Source organism: Pyrenophora tritici-repentis, chromosome 10 (assembly GCF_003171515.1).
Source record: "Pyrenophora tritici-repentis strain M4 chromosome 10, whole genome shotgun sequence".
Lineage (NCBI taxonomy): Eukaryota > Fungi > Ascomycota > Dothideomycetes > Pleosporales > Pleosporaceae > Pyrenophora > Pyrenophora tritici-repentis.
Window position 1 is genome coordinate 1,569,500 of NC_089399.1, and position 12,183 is coordinate 1,581,682.

At 50.3% G+C, this 12,183-nt stretch overlaps 5 protein-coding genes across 5 annotated transcripts; 2 read left to right on the top strand and 3 right to left on the bottom strand.

The window, feature by feature from the left end:
* Positions 1 to 194: 194 nt before the first annotated feature.
* Positions 195 to 1,697, top strand: PtrM4_044330 (PAT1 multi-domain protein; the record flags this gene model as incomplete). The annotated part of the gene is made up of 3 exons (XM_001937263.1): positions 195 to 232; positions 284 to 450; positions 511 to 1,697. The coding sequence occupies 3 exons, from the start codon at positions 195 to 197 to the stop codon at positions 1,695 to 1,697; spliced, it is 1,392 nt and encodes a 463-aa protein (XP_001937298.1).
* Positions 1,698 to 2,546: 849 nt separating this feature from the next.
* On the top strand, positions 2,547 to 3,903 carry PtrM4_044340 (Trichoplein multi-domain protein; the record flags this gene model as incomplete). Its single annotated transcript, XM_001937262.2, has 2 exons — positions 2,547 to 2,627; positions 2,710 to 3,903. The coding sequence occupies 2 exons, from the start codon at positions 2,547 to 2,549 to the stop codon at positions 3,901 to 3,903; spliced, it is 1,275 nt and encodes a 424-aa protein (XP_001937297.2).
* Positions 3,904 to 4,999: 1,096 nt separating this feature from the next.
* Positions 5,000 to 5,371, bottom strand: PtrM4_044350 (uncharacterized protein; the record flags this gene model as incomplete). Its single annotated transcript, XM_066104520.1, has 3 exons — positions 5,000 to 5,062; positions 5,121 to 5,201; positions 5,252 to 5,371. The coding sequence occupies 3 exons, from the start codon at positions 5,369 to 5,371 to the stop codon at positions 5,000 to 5,002; spliced, it is 264 nt and encodes an 87-aa protein (XP_065959084.1).
* A 1,002-nt stretch (positions 5,372 to 6,373) lies between these two features.
* On the bottom strand, positions 6,374 to 7,065 carry PtrM4_044360 (uncharacterized protein; the record flags this gene model as incomplete). Its single annotated transcript, XM_066104521.1, has 4 exons — positions 6,374 to 6,381; positions 6,414 to 6,547; positions 6,600 to 6,823; positions 6,877 to 7,065. The coding sequence occupies 4 exons, from the start codon at positions 7,063 to 7,065 to the stop codon at positions 6,374 to 6,376; spliced, it is 555 nt and encodes a 184-aa protein (XP_065959085.1).
* Positions 7,066 to 9,262: 2,197 nt separating this feature from the next.
* Positions 9,263 to 9,943, bottom strand: PtrM4_044370 (COQ4, protein involved in ubiquinone biosynthesis; the record flags this gene model as incomplete). Its single annotated transcript, XM_001937260.2, has 1 exon — positions 9,263 to 9,943. The coding sequence occupies one exon, from the start codon at positions 9,941 to 9,943 to the stop codon at positions 9,263 to 9,265; it is 681 nt and encodes a 226-aa protein (XP_001937295.2).
* Positions 9,944 to 12,183: the final 2,240 nt, after the last annotated feature.

Below are 12,183 nucleotides of genomic sequence, written 5' to 3' on the forward strand. Positions count from 1 at the left end.
TGTTGGCCGGAGTCATGGCAGGCTCATATGACAGCCTTGCGACGTATATATGCCTTTGATCTCATCAATCTTGATCCTGAGTGCTAACAGTTCGGTCCTACTTCCTATTTCCAACCATCTCCAGAGCCACATCTTGGCCCCCATATAGTCTGCGCAACTAACTGACTTCACACAAAATCACACTACCTAACACAATGCCTCCACAGCAGGGAGAAGTGTCTCTTTTGACACTGTGAGTTGTTTTCTCCCTAACTGATTCCACGTCTTACTGACCTTGCGATAGGTTTGCTGATGTCCATTACTACATCTCCCCGCCTTCGCAGCATCCCCCGCATCATCGCTTCGACAAAAGCTCCTATGTCTACCTCTACCACAACCCCATGCGCCAGAGCGGGCGGATAGAAATAGCCAACCATGCGGGTACTCCCAACCAAGATGCCTTCGCCGGTCGTACGTCTCTCGCGCACATTTGTTGCGAAAGGTACACAAACTGACGAGGTTGTTGAACAGAACTGGACACGGTCAAGATCGAACAGACATACAAGCACCCATGCTTATTCACTCTCACGGTTGATGCATTCCAGAGCCAAAATGGAAGCCAACCCCCCCACCAGGACATGTCACAATGGCACCTCCCCACACCAGACCCGTCTGGCCAGGGCAAATACATGTATAGACTGCACACGGTGGATCTGTACTTCTGGACACCCGAAGATGCGAGTCTGTTTCTAGACTCTATTCGGAGAGTATTGCAACCACATCAACTACAAATCGTGCGCAACCCAGATACCGCGCTAGCACACTCGGAACACAAGAACGACGCCTTGAGCCCAGTCATCGCCAGACTGGAGAACGCAGCCATATCACACACGAGCCGAAGCACAAGCATTAGCACCACACAGTCATTTCCGGGTCCCCCAAGTGCGCCCGCGCCCACATCACCGCCTCCCAACGAGCAGCTGCCCAACTATGCTCCCATGGCATACAACCCAGCTGCCCCAGCTGCCCCTGAGCCCATTGCCCATCGCGAAAAGACACCACCGCCGCCAGATGCCAACGACGGCACCGGTCTTGGAAGTGCTGCTGTGCATGATCAGCATGCTGCACAGTACGGCAACCCGCTGCAAACGTCTTTTGCGCCCCAGCCAACATCTGGCGCATACTTTCCTGGACCACCCGCACCAGGACAGGGCTTTACAGGGCCACCAAGCGCGTACCGTACAAACACAACGGGGTCAGTGCCAAGCGCAACCCAAACCCCGCCATCCTTCGCACCACCACCGTCTGCTCCTCCACCAGGTCAATACAATGGTCAAACCCCGCCACCTCCATCCCTACAGCGGTCCTCGACGGTGCCTGTCCAACAGTATGCCAACTACCCAAACTCTCCTGGCTTTCCCCCGGCCCCTCAATCACCTCCTGCGCACTCTGCCCTACCTTCTCCTGGCTTTCCTCCACAGCAGTACCAGCCGATGCCTTCTCCTGCTTTCTCGCAGTTTGCCTATGGCAGCACAGCGGAGCAAGGTCAGGCGCCAAACATACATCAGCAGTTGTACCGACCCACCGAGAGTGAGGCTGCTGTACATCATCATGAGAACCCCAACGCGCAACCCCGCAACTCCAACATCGGAAAACGGGTAGATAAAGTGGAGAAGGGGATTGGCAGTTTCCTGAAGAAATTGGACAAGAAGTTCTGAGTATCATATTGGGCATGCAATGTCTTGTATCTATATTGAAGCCTTTTAGCAAGCGTATAGTCATTTGATCGAGTGATGAATCTAATGCATCTCCAACAGTCTTCGTCATGAGCATAACGGGCGTCGCGTCTTCACATGCGATTAGAGGTCTGATCTGCAAGTGCCATCACCATGCAGCCAACCAGGCCAACCAGAAAGCACGCGCTAGTGAGTCCTGGGATCCCCCCAAAATAGCAGCAGACTTCGTACCCGTAGGTGACGTGAAGCTTAGGCGTTGCCTCCACGGCTGATGTGAGCGCTTGAGAGGGCATGATGGAGCTACGACAGCAAGTGCCGAAAGCCTGTTAAACTTTCAGTTCCTAGCAGATTACGGCATTGAAGGATGCAAGAGTTGGCTGGAACAGGGAAATTGGACCAGTTGCCCAGCCACAGCCCGCGGCAGACCCCCTTGGTCAACGCTTCCAATCAACGCAGCATCGCGCATCAAGCCTCAGCCATTCGCCAAGGGAAACATCCGGGCGCAGCCAGATCCTCAAGAGGACGCGCGACCTGCGACGTCCCCCTCATTGTCGTTTGACTGTTCCTCTGAAGAAGCCTCTCACACCGCTCACGCCTCGTATCCTCATCGCAATTTTGGCTTCACCACCGTTACCTAGACATTTTCATTACCACGGTTCGCCGTCGTCTAGTGCGAAACGAGGCCGAGGTCGTGGGCCCACCGAAGCTTGGGCGATCCGCCATTCTCCCGGGTGATCTCATTGTCAAAACAAAGCTTCGGGGACATTTCTTGGTTGAAGCATTTGACGTTTTACCGGCGGACCGTTATATGCTTGACGTTGAATCGATACCATGTTGTTACCCGCCCTTGAAGCAAGGGACGCCACTCTGGAAAGAAGAACCATCTCCAACGAAGCCAGGACCTCTGTTATAGTATGTTTGATCCCTCTGGCAATGATTGCGTTGTTTGCAAACGAAACATTCCGTTCTATATGTGCTGACGCTTGATTTGTAGGTTGGATGCATCGCAGGTTCCATCTTCATCATACTCGTAGTTACATACTTCACGACTCGTAAATACCGCACATCATCCCGCAACACACAAAAAGCACAACAACCGTCCAACGATAAGCTCCCTTCGTTATTTTCATGGAAGAACTTTCGCAAGCGTCCGCGTCGCAATGGCTACTCGACCACTTTGCAAGATACAGAGTATCGCGGAAGCGCCAGTAGGGCGAGTGGTGAGATGCGCGGGGCACCCACGTCCGATCCCGAGAGACAAATCAGTACCAGTGCGGCTGGGGTGGGTAGAAACACATCTATTCGCAGTGTCATGACGCTGCCAGCCTACTCGTCCGCCGCGAGGGAGAATGAGAGGGTACTAGCTCGCGAAGGCGAACGAGCAGGCATGGACAATGTCATCGAGTTACCAGAATCTTTAGAAGACGAGGAGAGACAACGAGAAGAAGAGATGGAATCACTATACCAAATAAGGCTGGCACGGCGAATCGAGGCAGCAGACAGAGAGGCACGACGGCAAGCGCGGCGAGAGGCGCGAGCACGAGGCGACGTCCAGGCTCTCGCAGACATTCGACGAAGAGCAGAAGAAGCAGCAGATCTCTCGGTATCCCAAATGCTCATCGCAGAGCACCAAACGCGAACGCGAACGCGAACGCGCGAGCAGCGAGTATCTTCTGTAGCCTACGGCGACCTAGGCGTCGCACGACACGACGGCACCCGCATACGCGGAAACTCGACCGAAAGCGACATCCGCCCTCTCCTCGACTCAGCCGCCTCCTTCTCCGGCCACTCCCGCAACGACACCCACCAGCGCGGCCTCTCGATAACCTCGCTCGCCCAATCCGTCGAATCCCGACCGTCTGAAGATTACGATTTCGCAGACGCTTCGCGCACAAACTCGCATTCCGCCAGTGGCAGCGACGGCTTCGAAATTATACCTCTACACCCTGAATCAAGCTATCACAGCCATAGCCATAGCGAAGGTGGTAGCTTGCCTTCGCCGCAAATGCATGTCCTCCCAGAGGAAGAAGCACCCGCTTATGAAGACCCGCCAAATTATGAGAGTCCTGTTGATACGCGCGCGCCGCAGTTACCAGCGCTGAATCTCAATTTGGGGCGTTTACCTAGTATACGCATCGTTACTGAGATGACGCCTGTGGAAGCGAGAGCCGCGTCGCCAAATCGATGACAGCGTAGCGGCGATGGGGAAGACGGTGTTTTATGAATACATTATACACATGTGTGATTCGGTCACAAATATAAATTTTATGTATCAAGTTGTGAGTATCGTCTCACACAATTCGATATATAAGGATCATATTTGCAGCGGAAACACGTGTATGTATATTTGTTTTCAAGTTCTTGTTTTTCTTCTTCTTGCTTTACGTTGTCGTAGCGTCCAGCGAACTTTTTGGGGGTCTAGAAAGAGAGAGGGAAAGTGCTTATATGAGACGAATTTCACGAAAGCGAAGCAAGTATAAATCAATGTTTAGAACCTATTTATGGAGAGACGTGGTTATTACAACCATGTCGTTGTCGTTGTCGTTGCATTTTCTGCCTGGCCTGGAGGAAAGAGGGACTTGGGGGAGTAATAGGCGTTTGTACAGTGGGGGTGTCGCGGTAATCCAGCTGTATTCCTGCAAAGGAAAGGAGGGGGCTTTTATGTCCATCTAAGGCGGAAGGCAGGAGAAGGCGGGGGTAGAAAACGATATATATACAACTATCGGCATATGTTTGTTTGAAAACGGAAATGGAAATGTTTAATCTTGATTTACCTTCCTCCTCTCCATCCTCCCTCTGTCTCTCTCTCTCTCTCCTTTGCCTGCCCATATCACTCCCTTTACCTCCCTTCCCGCACTCCTCACCCACCCACCAAAACACCCATGATAACAAAAGCGGTGTGCGGAGTGAAAAGAAATCCCGACACGGGTAGATCGCATTACGTGTTCCCCCTTGTTTTTACTTTCATATTCAGCAAAACCACGTGTTTTGGTATGATGGGATGACGATGTAAGCCCATGGCACACACACGTAACGTGATACAATCGTGACGTATACCGGTACGTAAGCATATTGCAACACCGATGCTGGAGAGATCTTTGGTATCATATCGATGATGCGTGATGTGGTTAATTGAGGGCTTGTTTGTGATTGCGCTATACTGTACGACACAGCCATTCCTAGTATTCATATCCATCCTCGCCAACAAGCTTTGCACCTTGTTCACCCCAAAGCCCCAACACAAGTCCAATCTTTCCATCGCTAACCTCCCCGTGCTACCATCGCTAAGGACAACAGTCAGTACAACCACATTGGACATGACACGTCCGTGTTGCTCCAGTGCCTCCCTGTTTATCGTTAGATATCCGTCATCAAAAGCTATACATGGGCTTTAACCGCACGTACACATGCGCCGTCCAAACATAGGCCGGCGGGCCCGCAGATATTAGATAAGAAACGACACTTCGATGAATCGTCGGAGCATGTCTACAACTGTTAGATAACCATCGCCCTATGTCTTGTCAGGAGATACGAACGGCGCCGGTGCATGTTCGGTGATCACTATAACAGGTACCCACTACAGGCCTTTGGGCGAGTGCAACCGGTGTTATGATGCCGACTAGGAGCGTGGTGAGGAAGAGAGTAGGAGTCTTCATCGTTGCTGGTGTTTCTTAATTGATGCTGATGTTGAGCACTGATGGATTCTCGTCGGAAAAGGATGCGCTATATGATCACGAAAACAGGGAGCGGAAAGGCTATTCAGAGATAGAACTGTTTCAAGCTCAAGTTCAGGAAGGAATTGAGGGAGAGCTCATTAAATATCTGTTGATCAAGAGGCATAAGCACTAAGCTCATACATAACGTGAGTTTGAGATAAGTATCCCGAGCTTCCATCTGTGCGTGCAGTCCTGTGACGGATGTCAGCGGGTTGATCGCCGCAGTGTCGCCAAGTCTGACAGTGATTAGCACTCTCAGTATAGGCATCTGGGTGACGTAAAACACTGGACAGTGTGGGTAAGCACCCAATAGACGTGTCTGGCGACTACAGTGGCTTTTTTAAACTAGTATTTCCAGTATTTTATGACACCCGCGTGCAAGGCAATACTCTAGACACGTGCTGAAGCGCAAAGCTACTGGTATTCTACCTACTTCATCAACATATATAGCTCTTATACCAACGCGAAAGCTCAGACACTGACTCCAGCTCACTGTCACTCACTCAATCGCGCATTGAACTCTTCCTTCGAGTAGAGTAGGAGAAATTGAGCTTACGTAACCCCAGAGAGGAAATATTGGTTATTATTTGTACATCATAGTTACTCATTTGTCATTATTGCAACGAATCATGACCTCTCGTTGCACTTCTCCCACACTCGAGGGTATGTATGGCAATAGATTGGTAACTGCCCCCCTTATTGTCGGCATAGACTTCGCCTGCGAGCGAAGCCGTAGAACTCGCTTCGTCGGTAGGGAGTCGACTACGCCCCTTTCTCGGAACGCTACCGATGGTGACCAGTGTGTGTGGATTATTTTCGCAGTGCGTAGTTTTCGTCTCTGTTGTTGTTGAGCTTCCGTGTGTGAATTTCCGGAGTGCGTTGTTCAGACTGCGGAGGGTGGGGCGGAGGAAAGGTAGCGATGCTGAGAAGAAAAATCACTCGTTAGCTTTCTCATTATCAGAAGGTGGAGGCGTTAACTTACTCGCAATGCTTGCGAGATTGACATCGCAGACTGCCCATATTTGATCGTCAACACCGTCGTAGGTGAGGTCTATGTCGGCCATTCTATCCAACTGAATGCAGTGGATGATGGAGCCAAGTGCTGAGCAGCAGACCCTTGAACAAAATCAGTATGTAGTCAATGCATTGCGTGTGCAACGCAACTCACAACGTCCCTGCCCCAAACATGGCTCCCATCGCCCACTTCCGCGCTGTTTGGATACGCAGTCTCGATATCTCATATAACGGGCACACCAGGATACCCACCTCCAAGAGGAAATGCGGTATGCTTGACGCAAAGAGCGGTACCATCGGGGACATAGGGCAATCCCCTGCGAGATTCTGATGCCAGAACTTTTCGATTGGCTTGCACTCCAAGGTGATGAGGAAGATCTTTGATCAATCAGTTTAGTGTTCTCAAATGTCACATATGGTGAACCACTTACCCTGACTATCACCCAGCACACGGAGACGACACCCAGAATGCGAATGGGCCACCGGGTAACTGAAAGAGAAAACGTTCTCCAGTAAAGACCCAGGACAACAAACTTCGATGCCCCAATAGCGAATGTGTAGAACCACTCGTCAATCCAAAGGTCCAAGAAGAAGTGGTAGGAAACCAAGTCTTCAGACATATTGACGTCTTTGATGGGTATTCCCAGGCCCCACCGCATTTCTTGCACTCATTAGCGCTCACCCAGGAACGAGTTGCACACAGAACGTACTGAATAAACTGATAAATGTAAACCCAGTCCCCATCAACTTCGTCTTTGTGAGCGCGATGCTATGTCTTGGATTGGTAGTTACTTACAAAGGCAAACATCGCCAAGTAATCCTCCCATGTCAGGACACGGACGGTCTTACGCCGCGCGATCAACCTACCAAGAAGCGCCGCAGCCGCTACAGTGTACGTTATGATGGCCGCTGAGTAGAGCTCAGGCTGTCTGTTTCGAACCATTGCGTGGTGCAGGGCTACGGGCAAGATACCGTGGTAGGCTGCCAATTTCGTGTTGCACCCAGCAAGGGGTTATGAAGGTAGCTGAAACGCTAAGAACAGTTGGATGGTTTGGTGTATACCCAGATTCCTGTCATTTTGCTTTTTCTCTCTCCTCGTATTCCATGCGTGTAGCGAACGTTTGGGCACAAGGTGACTCTTATTTGAAGGCGTTAGAAGAGACCGAACGACCATTTAGTGGCCGAGAAGCGCAACGTCCCTGACATGTTCCCCGTAGATCAGTGCGCATAGGGCTATCCGATGGCAAGGATGTCACTGGGATACTCATATGTGTATCATGCTAATATGGGTGGCCTGTTTGGGCAACAATCATCGTTTGCATAAACAATTGGGCACAGCCAATGAAGGGATTAACAGCAAGACCGTTTCCTTGATCCGGACTCCTGTCCACGACCATCTTCACGAATTGCCCTGTCTGCGGGCTAGATCCCCGCACATACGATTCGTATATTAGGGAGCTCGTATGTATGACATATGGCGATCACGGAGAATTCCAGTTGAAGGAGAAGATTGTTGGTATGGTCTGAGCTGGAAAATGTCTGACTCCGGTCTCCACCACTTACCCGACGAGGTTGGATTTAAAGTTTGGCAGGGAGTTCTGTTGTGGAAGATCGCAATCTGGCTCGTGTAAGCTTTGGGATGGTACCACCCCACCAGAATGGTGGTATATTCTATGTCTGAGTCAGGACGGAACGGCAATTCACAACGATCGAGAAAGTCTCTGCATACAGCTTCTAGCGATCGCAGCACGATAGTCCATAAGACTACGTCTGGTAACAGCGACTTGCGAAGTCTTTTTCAAGTCGACCAACATGCTGTGTTTGGACAAAATTGTATGCGACACCATTCCGTAAAAGATTGCCAAAAGATCTGCTGCGTGCGGATTTGTCCGTGGGACGTGCCTAGAGAAACATCGCAAATCCACCTGTTCACTCCTGCTAGTCCCTTTGTACCTACGTGTAGTGGATATCGCGGCTAACGTGCATAGCGCATCAGAGGCTTGTCTACGGGACCAGCACGGAGCCTAGTATGTCGGGTCATTTTCTGACGGTACAAACATGTCCTAGGTGAAATGCATGGGAGACGATGACTGTTCATGGCGTCATACCGAATCCGGTCCGCTAGAAGTTCTACCTAGTCTTGACTCACTGCTACTGATGGACTATTAGTAGATGGTGAGTGCGGCGACCTGCGTATACTTAAAAGAGGCGGTAGGTCATGCCCAAGTGTGTGACGTTTCGAATGCCTGTCGAATCAACAAGGAGTGGGCATACATAGGCAATGTATCGTATCCGGGATGGACTATAGTCTAGCGTCCTCCGCGAACGTAAAGACTGGTTGATGAACGCCACCACAAGGTCTCGAAGCAGGCGATTTCTCTAGATAGGCGTCAGTCTCACTGCCTCTCAAGACTGTATGTAAATCAGTGGTATGTCTTGATGTGTTGGTACAGACGCTCTACTTGTGATTAGAACAGTGCTCCTTGCGCAATCTTTGCGCATGGTCCCATCAACTAGCAATCTGTCGTGGTCATACAAATTGGCAGCATCCGAGTGCTCAATGGATATAGGAGTATGTTCGAGACACATTCAAGCTAGAACTGGGAGTCTTGCGCTCTGTGCATGTCTACCGACGGGCAATTCGAGGTGAGATAGAAGGGCCGGTTGAAGGGGTGGATATGTCGGTGTTGTTGATCGTCTTGATTGTCATTGCAAATGTCATGTCGGCACTCTTATAGGTGAAGGATGTCGCTATTATTCGATGTATTCGGTGTGAATGCTGATGGTTATTACACAATAATGTACATGGACATAGGTTTACGTGGCAGCTCCTACCATGGTTCCTTTGGTTTCCTTCTCTTTCTTGCGCGCCTCTCGTTCCGCCTTTCGCATGGCTCGGAGGTCCGGTGGTTTCTCAATGCCCAGTCTTTCTCTCAGCTTATCAATGTCTGTCTCAAGTTCCTCTTCCCAGTATACGTTGATCACATCATCACTTTGTGCGCCGTTTCTCGTAGCCCAGGGTCCGTATATGTCCCAGAAACGTCTCCATTCGGCCTTCTTCAGTGTGAAAGCGCTGAAAACCGCTAGTCCAGTCATGGGTAAGCCGGTGTTTGCGAATTCAAAAGCTTTGAGCGCAACCTCGCCTTCACGGAAGACAGGAAGCCCGACCAAGGCGTGGTAGAAGTCATGACACTCCCGATACCGCTGCATTACGTATGCACATTCCTCGTCATCTATGTATTGAACTGCAGCCCGTGTGTCTGGTGAGACGCCCTCGCGGTCAAGCCATGCAGCATATGCATAGCCCACCGTATTTGGTGGGAGATTACGTAGGCGCGGGATGTCCAGCGAAGTCGACGTCAATCGCGGTCGGTCGCGCAGTATTCTTCGGCCGGTAGGGTTCAGTAACATGCGATCGCGGAGTTTGTATATGAAATATGGCTGTGCTGTGGCCTCACCAAAGGATGCAATCAGATCTACCTTGAGTAAGCCGGACATTACAACCTGTAGGTGTGAATTTTGACTCTTACCTCCTCTTTGAGGATCTAGAAAACTCCCAATACCCGAGCCTAAAGCTAGTCCCAATCGCTCCGTGCGTGTCAATGGTATGTGACCTTCATAATTTGGTGGAGGGCGGTTGAGGACCGAGAAGCAACGGGATGATGACACCAACACCGATGCTGGAGGCAGTGAGCGCAATGTCAGCTTCTGAAGCTGATGCATTCGCACATGTTTCGCCATTGGCCTAGCCTGAGTAGCGAGCTATTCACAACATGGGAATGGTAGTTGGTGTCTGGTGTTCAGGTGCATGGCATGATGCAATCTAGTCGCTACTTAGCGTGCGCCACAAGCACCAGCCATACCAGACTGGGACTAACCCCAGGGACGCGACTTGCACACGATATCTGCAAAACTGCCGTTTCTGTCATATTGTAAACTCTACACATAGAGTACCTTATAATGTTATTGCCTGTTTCACAGCGTCTGTGTTGTACGAATGTAACTATTCATCCTAGTCTAAGGGCATCAAAGTTAGTCAACCCACGAGTTCAAAATACTGATGACTGTCCTTTGCTTCCGGTGATTGAATCCCTGTGCTATTCAGATTTTTTCGGCGGCAACGAAGAAGTTTGGCAAATCAGTCTTGCCAAAACAAATACCTGATCAACTTGCTCACAAAGTACCTTGTGATACGCATCAGTCACTTGAGACCTTCCTGTACCTTGATGTATATTTTACAGACCGCGTTAAGGTATTGCTGGGGCCCAAACAGACGAATAGATGTTTGATAGATTGAAAGATGGATGATATAGAGGAAGGTGAATGCGGAAGGTGGTGGGGGTTGGCAGTCATATGACGATATCTGGTCATCCGTCAAACCCTGGGGGTGGTTTTTTTTGGGCATCATTGGAAAACAAGGCTGATAAAGTGTCCTTCGTATTGAGCCCTGTCGAGGATTTTAAGTGTGTACGACTAACTCGAGTCCTTCGAATTCTACTGGTCGCTGGGAATATGCATTCATCTTAGCGACCACCCGGGTGTCATAAAATACTTGACATACTAGTGTAAAAGGGCTACTGTAGTCGCCAGACACGACTATTAGAGCTGGCCCACACTGTCAAGTATTTTATGACACCCAGATGCGACTAGTAGGTTAATCTAGAGCCTGGGCGCTCTAGACCTACCCACTACGGAAAACAAGCCTACCTTGATGTGCATAATCGTCGCGAGATTTAGGCACACCACAGTACGGATGTGGCTTGTCGATCAGGGTATTAGCCTGCACGACATATCTGTCAAGGTGTTCAGTCGGTGAGGAAGTTGTGAGTGAGTGAGTGAGTCTAGATAGCTAGTAGCTTTTTGGCACGGACAACTGTGTTGTTATCCATGGTCACAAGACACGAAACGGTACGTTATGCTGCAACTTTCTTCGGATATAGTCATCTCACAGAATACGCAGACGGTCTAGCTTCCGGAGTTTTGATTGCTGATCCGGCATTGGTATGCGCAAAGAACGGCAATGAGAAGAAGACATGGTGTTGAGGAAGGCGCACTGGCCACTTTGACCTCTGGTTATACAAGCTGTCCCTTCCACTCGACTTCACATCTTCATCGTTGACCACATCACCTATGCTTTCGTATTTGCAATATCGTCTCTCTCGCTTCGAACCATCCCATCTTCGTATCGTCGGTCGATCCTGTAGTGTCCCCTCCTCCGCATTGCTCGGCAATGATGCAGCACACCGACCCACACACCGACCCACACACCGGGTGCATCCTGGCGGCCTTCAGACTCCAATAGCTGCCGAATGTTTCGGTATCTTTGACAGCCTTGTCGAGCGCTAGGTATTAAGAGCGCGTGCCACCATGCGTAGCGCTATATATGCAACTGCATAGCCCTAGCCAGAAAGACCTCGCGTGCCTACCTTCGCGAGTTGAAGAATGCGGGCAAAGTCATACGTGGGTTGCACGCTGACATGTGTCAAGGGAAGCTATTCGAAGCATCTTGTATCCAATGGTATTCAAAATACGAGCCTGCTGTATTCGGACCGGACTTCCTTCCTTATCTGTCTCTTCCTGCTTCGCGTATGCATAGCGGTCAAATGCGGCTAGCCATCCGTCCATCGTGGAGTCTGGGCTATTGTATTCCAGAATCGAGAACTCGCTGTCCATACGGTCTCAATGCCCATTTCCCTGGTCTCCGCGATACGCTCCAGTTTCTCTGTGCTCTAGTTCCA